The sequence below is a fragment of the Hippoglossus hippoglossus genome, chromosome 5 (genome assembly GCF_009819705.1).
Source record: "Hippoglossus hippoglossus isolate fHipHip1 chromosome 5, fHipHip1.pri, whole genome shotgun sequence".
Lineage (NCBI taxonomy): Eukaryota > Metazoa > Chordata > Actinopteri > Pleuronectiformes > Pleuronectidae > Hippoglossus > Hippoglossus hippoglossus.
Window position 1 is genome coordinate 4,992,306 of NC_047155.1, and position 7,915 is coordinate 5,000,220.

At 39.4% G+C, this 7,915-nt stretch overlaps 1 protein-coding gene across 1 annotated transcript; it reads right to left on the reverse strand.

Moving 5' to 3' along the window:
• Positions 1–1,676: 1,676 nt before the first annotated feature.
• On the reverse strand, positions 1,677–7,034 carry LOC117761219. Its single transcript, XM_034584916.1, is given in 6 exon segments — positions 1,677–2,358; positions 2,472–2,527; positions 2,530–2,598; positions 6,351–6,486; positions 6,535–6,750; positions 6,864–7,034. Coding segments are annotated over 6 exon segments (933 nt in total). The 5' UTR covers positions 6,987–7,034; the 3' UTR covers positions 1,677–2,025.
• Between the last annotated feature and the right edge of the window lie 881 nt (positions 7,035–7,915).

Below are 7,915 nucleotides of genomic sequence, written 5' to 3' on the forward strand. Positions count from 1 at the left end.
CTCTGTTGAGCTCTGGTCAGGTTTTCATTCTGATTCCTCCACATTCGCTCTTTAACCTCTTCAGGAGCAGAGGTCTCCATCTATTGTCCCTCCAGACTCTGTGAGAGTGTTTCCTCTGGTTTCCCACAATCTGTCGTGTCTCTGCTTTCACCAGACCAACAATAGATGTGAGTCTCATTAACCATCACACTTCTGTTTGAGGTTTTCACATTCCAGCACCAGGAACTGAGGAATGCACCAAAACTAGGAATCATTTATCTTCACCAGAGGAATGAAGGGAATCCTCCACTGGATTTTGGATTTTTAAACAAATAGAGTTGATGGAAGACGACTCATCGGTCAATGTGAGTAAAGACAAAATAAGCTTAGTTGTGTATCTATGAAATAAACTCCAGATGTGATACTGATGTTTATCAATAAAGTGTGATGTCACAATACTCTGTTAGTTATGTAAGAAAAAGCAGAACTTGACATAAGAAAATAGAGTTGAGGACACAAAGTTTTTGAATTAAATTGATTTATTTGTTGAACTCAGTCATACGTTTTATAAAAGCTTCTAATCGAAGCAGACACATGTGATGATGCATCACAACAACAACTTGGTGACATTTCCAAGAAACACTGCGCTCAAAATGAGTAGAGGAACCTCCGTCTTCACAAAAGACAAACGAGATTCATCATCATCCAGTTTTACATAAAACTTTTCTAAATGACCTTAAAACTGATCTCAGGTCAGATCAAGTAAAGATAATCACAAAGTGATCAATGCTGGTTATAAGTCAGGACATTTTTGTACAACAAAAATCACTGGGATGTATCAGCTTAAAGAGCAAACCTTTTAAACAAAAGGATACAAATACAAAGTGATCTGAAAACTGATCAAATATCAAAGACATTAAAAATTAAGTCAATTCTGTAAAAGTGTCCAAACAGAGGACAAATACATCTGTGAAGTGGTAGAAGTGTTTGCTTCACTAACGCCACAAAGTGACACACATGTGAACAGTCATTCATGTTTGACTGGATTCAGGCACCAGCACAAACATTCTTTCTGAATATGAAAGATAAAGTTTCTCTTTTTCCACAGGAAGTAAAACATTTTTCTCAACAGGAAAATTTGAAATACACAATAACGTATTTAAGAAGCTTCTGTTTTGATATGAAGCAAAATCTTTTGACAAAGAGATAAAAGTTTGGATCTTACAACAGATCAAAGAGATCAAAGTGAAGTAAAGAATATTCTGACAATATGTCCACATCAGTGTTTCTCATAAAAACACAACAGTCACTGGAAAATTGTGACAAAGTGAAATAAAAAAAATCTTTCGAAGAAAAGAATCATTTGGATCTTACAACAGATCAGATTTAGCAAATTACAGAGAATAAAAGATTTAACGTTTCTGATCAAAATGATCAATATTAATGAAACATATTAAAATGTTTCCACTGTGTTCTCTTCAACCATGAAGTACAGTGAGGTATAATATTAATAAATGTTATCATGTGATGATATATCACTGATACAGTGAGATACAATAATAACTGCTGATGCAGTCAGATGTGATTCATGCAACATGCATGACAAGATGTTCTTGTTCATAAAGAAGATGAAATAAACATTTGGATCTTAAAACAGATCATATTTGACTGAACAGAGAAATTCAAAGTTAAAATCCTGATGAAAACACGTCCACAAAAAAGGACATTTAGATGTTTTCACAGCAAAGATCAATATAAATCAACAGGTAACAAACCATATGATGATACATCACTGACACAGTGAGGTGTGATAATAATTGCTGATGCAATCAGATGTGATTCATGCAACATGCATGACAAGATGTTTTCTTTCTTCACCTGAAAGATATTGTTGCTTCTTTTCCTCAGGAAACGTCCAACACACAAATACATGTTTCTGTTCATACAGAAGAACAAGTCCTTACGTTTCATAGAATTCACTTCCAGTCGTCTCTGACCACTGAGCTCGTCCCAGTTTGTCTGCTGGTAACTCCAGTCTGTAGGAGTCTACCACGGCCTCCAGGGGGCGCTGCTGACTGGACTCTGGTCTTTGGTGATGCTGCTGTGGACTGTGGAGCTCAGAGGAGAGAAGTCAGCCTCTGTCAGCTTCTCCTCAGAGGAAGACTGCAGCTTGTTGAAGTGCTTCATCAGTCTTCTCTGCTGCTGGTTCTGCTGCAGCAGCTGTGTCAGGAAGCAAACTGTCATCTCCAGGATGTCTGCTTTCTCCAGCTTGGAGTCTGGCTGCTGGTTGAGGAACTCTGGACCCAGGAGAGACTTGAGCAGCTCGATGCTGCTGTTGATTCGCTCTCTGCGTAACTTCTCCACCAGAGGCTTTCTGAGCTGCAGAGACAAGAACAAAGTCAGTCATCAACTTATTCTGGAGTCAAGAGTCAGCATGAACAAACACAAGCTCTCGTGGAAGAAGAGCACGTCTCCTTGAATCTTCAATTTACCTTGTGGCTCCGAGTCAGATGCTCCTGAGAGTTGGTCCTTGCTGCAGTGATTGTAGAGCCATGTGTGGATCTCTGTGCTGTAGAGGTCTGTGTAGAGACAATCTGATCTCTGCTGCCTTCATCCCTCCTATTTATAGTCCCCACATCTCCATATCAATGTGTGGTCTGGGTCTGGCTGCAGGTTCCCACAGTCTCAGCCAATCAGAGAGCTCGGGGGGGACAATAGCGCTGAATGGTGTTAATGCCTCGGGGACAATAGTTAGATCTCAGGGGAACAGGTGGAGGGCTGGGGGCTGGGGGGGGGGGGGGGGGTGGGGGGGGGGGGGGGGGGGGGGTGGGGGTGATGGAGAGAGACTCACAGAGCTCTGTGTGGATCTGGGAAAGTGGTGACCCTGTAGAGAGCAGATCTGCTGCCTGATGCTGATCAATGACTTTGACTGAGCACACGCTCGTCAGCACACGTGAGGAAGAAAACCTTCATGTTGTGTTGTATGAATTAGACATGAAGTGAAAATATATATTAAATACAATAATAAATAGTTAATTTGTGGTTTTTAACTTCTACTGAGCCAAATGTCCAAATATTTATATTTTCAAATTATCATTTAAGTTGATATTTAATATTATAGAGCATGTTTGAGTTATTTTAAAAGATATTATTTCCTCAAAATACAACATTCATCAAAAAGTGTGTTATAAAATTTGATAAAACAGTGTGATGTCCATTTACGTGGTTAAAAATATACTTAGGATTATAAAGGTGCTGCTGTCCAGATGCAGCAGAGTCTTTTGACACGTGCCTCGTCTTGTGCGTGCGTGTGTGCGTGTGTGTGTGTGTGTGTGTGTGTGTGTGTGTGTGTGTGTGTGTGTGTGTGTGTGTCTAAGTGTGTGTGTCTAAGTGTGTGTGTCTAAGTGTGTGTGTGTGTGTGTGTGTGAGTAACAAGCTCAGCTCACTTTCCCACACCGACTCCCTGAGCTTTGGTCAATGAACAACAAAGAGACGTGTGTGACAGATGCTGCTGTGTGTCGTCATGGAAACACTGCCTGAGCCATCTGGAGGGAAACGATCCCATTGGCTGATTCTGAACATTTGTAAAGTTTGAAATTACAGAGAAACAAAACTTTGGTAAAGTTTCAACAAAGTGTCTTTAACGTCACATGTTTTACTTCTAATCGTCGTCATATAAACTTCAGTCATAACCACGTCTGATTGTTGATCATGGATCGGACTGAACCTTCAGCTCCATACATGTGGGGGGGGGGGGGGGGGGCGTTCCTGGGGGGGGCGTTCCTGGGGGGGGTACTTGTTTGATGAAGTGTGCCAAACCCCTGTGGAGGATTCCTCTGCTGCAGCTGGAGTGGACGTCATTCACACTCAGCTCTGACCTCCACAGTTTTCCCGCTCTCTGTCCGTCAGCAGGAAACACACACGAGCCTCAACACAGATGAAGTGTGTGAGGTTTGTGTCCCAGGCAGCGAGTGGACAGTGGTGTCCTGTCCACTCACTGTTACACAGGGAAACATGGAGCAGGAGCAAAGTGTCTGAATCAACTTTTATTACTTCATTCATTCATGTTGTAAAATGCAAATGTTAGATTTTTATTGTTTAAATTTCATAAGATCTAAATATTCTCATTTATCTGTATGGTCATTAATATGCTGAATGTATAATGATAGAAATAATAAACTCTATTTATGAAGCACCTTTCAAACTCAGTTACGAGATGCTTTACAAGGTAAAAATTTAGAATTTAAGGCAACAATAGGAAACATTTCAAAAGCAATAAAAACATTATACAGAATTAGAGAATGAATACAAGAATAAAATGTTACAGATGAAAAAGAGTCAAAACAAAACAGAAATAAAACATTATAAAATGATTAAAATAGTTTATATAATATCAGAGCTTTATTAAAAGTAAATAAATACAAATAACAAGTTGAAGGTGAATTCAGATTCCAAGTTCTTAGAAAACAAAAGTCTAAAATATGATTTTAATAGAGATTTAAAAAAGGAGGAGTTTGACGGATGAATTTTCACAAATGTCGCCTCTAGTGAACTTTTTCCTTCTCACTGGACTTTGACTGATGTTTGTCTCATGACGTAATGATCCTGTGTTGTGTTGTGTTGTGTTTGTGTTTGTGTCTCTTCATCTGTCTGGTATTTGTTTCTAATGTTGTGTTTATGATGGTTTTATGTATTTTTTTAAACAACCCAGTTTCTGCTCTGATAATAACTTTGACTTGACCTGTCAGCTCTGCTCCTCCGTTCATCAAACTTTGCTTCTGTTCAGACGTAACTGCAAATAAACAGCTGATTTTAAATCTGACAAAGCAAACTGAGTCCATGTGAAACTTTTCTTTGTCAATTTACACTAAAACTGGTTTGAAACAAGTTTATTATTTAAATCCAGAGTCTCTTTAATGTGTGTGTGTTGAGGTCAGAGGTCAGAGGTCAGGATCTAGGGTCCCTCGGGCTCTGTGAGTGAGTTTCCTCTGGTTTCCCACACTCGGTCCTTTCACTGCTTTCACTGACACAACAATACAAGTGTGTCCTGTTATACGTCACGTTACAGACAATGAGTGGCCTCTTTAAAGCCTCAATTCAAACCTTTCACATTCAAACACGGTTTTCACTGAATGATGCTGCAGTAAAAGTTTGATTTGAAATGTACTTGTTCTTCATCATAAACAGGAGAAATATAACAAGATGACGAGGAAACAACATTTTCATCTGACAGTTTGTTTATTCAACAAGTCACAATGAGAGTATGACAGCGCCAACTAGAGGTGATGACACATCACAACAACAACTTGTAGATGTCTACAAGACACAGTGAACTCAGAGAGAGTGAGGGAACAAGTGTCTTTATAAAAGACAAACAGTGGACAACACGTGAGGACACAGTGCTCAATGTACTTTCACAGCATTTTTCCACATGGAAAAGAAGTTTTCACAATTATAAACATTATGCTTAATAATCAAACTTGATATAGTTTTCATAATGGTAAAATTAAATTATCACTATGAAAATGTGACATTACATTTGAACTTTTACTGTAAAACAAACATTTTGATCTTAACAGATCAGTTTTCAACAATCACAACAAGTGATGGAGAGTCAATTATAACAAAATATCCAAAAGAGGATAATTAAGATATTTGATCAATATGATCAGTACATTTCCATATTTGGAAAATATTACGGTTGTGTTGTATTTTAACAATACATGACACACAATGGAAAACAAAAGTATCACTGGAAAATAGTGATATTAAGTAAAATCTTTACAAAAGATAAAAATGTTTGGATCTTAAAACAGATCCGTTCTGAGTCATGTCCATAAAAAGAACATAGAAATATTTGTTAATGACGACAATCAATACTGATCAATAGTTAACAAATGCTATCATATAATAATAAAACTCTAATACACAAAGAACAGTGAGGTACAATAATAACTGCTGATGCAGTCAGATGTGATTCATGCAACATGCATGACAAGATGTTCTCGTTCATAAAGAAAATGAAATAAACGTTTGGATCTTAAAACAGATCATATTTGACTGAACAGAGAAATTCAAAGTTAAAATCCTGATGAAAACACGTCCACAAAAAGGACATTTAGATGTTTTCACAGCAAAGATCAATATAAATCAACAGGTAACAAACCATATGATGATACATCACTGACACAGTGAGGTGTGATAATAATTGCTGATGCAATCAGATGTGATTCATGCAACATGCATGACAAGATGTTTTCTTTCTTCACTTGAAAGATGTTGTTGCTTCTTTTCCTCAGGAAATGTCCAACACACAAATACATGTTTCTGTTCCTACAGAAGAACAAGTCCTTACATTTCAGAGAATTCACTTCCAGTCGTCTCTGACCACTGAGCTCGTCCCAGTTTGTCTGCTGGTAACTCCAGTCTGTAGGAGTCTACCACGGCCTCCAGGGGGCGCTGCTGACTGGACTCTGGTCTTTGGTGATGCTGCTGTGGACTGTGGAGCTCAGAGGAGAGAAGTCAGCCTCTGTCAGCTTCTCCTCAGAGGAAGACTGCAGCTTGTTGAAGTGCTTCATCAGTCTTCTCTGCTGCTGGTTTCTGCTGCAGCAGCTGTGTCAGGAAGCAAACTGTCATCTCCAGGATGTCTGCTTTCTCCAGCTTGGAGTCTGGCTGCTGGTTGAGGAACTCTGGACCCAGGAGAGACTTGAGCAGCTCGATGCTGCTGTTGATTCGCTCTCTGCGTAACTTCTCCACCAGAGGCTTTCTGAGCTGCAGAGACAAGAACAAAGTCAGTCATCAACTTATTCTGGAGTCAAGAGTCAGCATGAACAAACACAAGCTCTCGTGGAAGAAGAGCACGTCTCCTTGAATCTTCAATTTACCTTGTGGCTCCGAGTCAGATGCTCCTGAGAGTTGGTCCTTGCTGCAGTGATTGTAGGAGCCATGTGTGGATCTCTGTGCTGTAGAGGTCTGTGTAGAGACAATCTGATCTCTGCTGCCTTCATCCCTCCTATTTATAGTCCCACATCTCCATATCAATGTGTGGGTCTGGGTCTGGCTGCAGGTTCCCACAGTCTCGGCCAATCAGAGAGCTCGGGGGGACAATAGCGCTGAATGGTGTTAATGCCTCAGGGACAATAGTTAGATCTCAGGGGAACCAGGTGGAGGACGCGGGGGGGGGGGGGGGGGGGGGTGATGGAGAGAGACTCACAGAGCTCTGTGTGGATCTGGGAAAGTGGTGACCCTGTAGAGAGCAGATCTGCTGCCTGATGCTGATCAATGACTTTGACTGAGCACACGCTCGTCAGCACACGTGTCAAACCAGAGACTCTTCATCAGTAGAAGGAGATGAAGGTGAAGTGCAAAATCTCTACGGTGAAGTTTAACACAAACTCAAAACTGTGTTTGTGCAAATCCTGTATATAATAATGATATATATAAACTATTTTATATTAATAAGCTGTATACAGAGCTGTAGTGATTTTTTATTTTTTTATTTTATAGAAGAATAAAACATATTTCATCACTTTTGCAAGGCTCAGGAGATGAACATCAGGTATCACAGATTTTTGTTAATGATTAAATTTAGTCTCAGATAATAAGTATTTCCATTATAAAGGACATTTCAGCACATTGTCACTATTATCAATCTAAAGATAACAAACGTTATCATATATTTTTTAAACTACCAGTACTTTAACTACAGTGATTCATGAAACCAATCAGTTTATAATAATTGTATTTGAGTTAAAGTCAGTGTTGGTTTTTTGTCTATTAGTTAAAAAGTTGTCGTTGTGTCCAGATGCAGCAGCTGTGTCGTCTTGTGTCTGCTGGTGTGAGTAGAAAGTTTCTCTCAGTTTCCCACACTCAGGGTTTGAATGATGTGGTCAGTGAACGACAAAAGCACTTTGAAAGCAGCTTTTGTGACAGATCG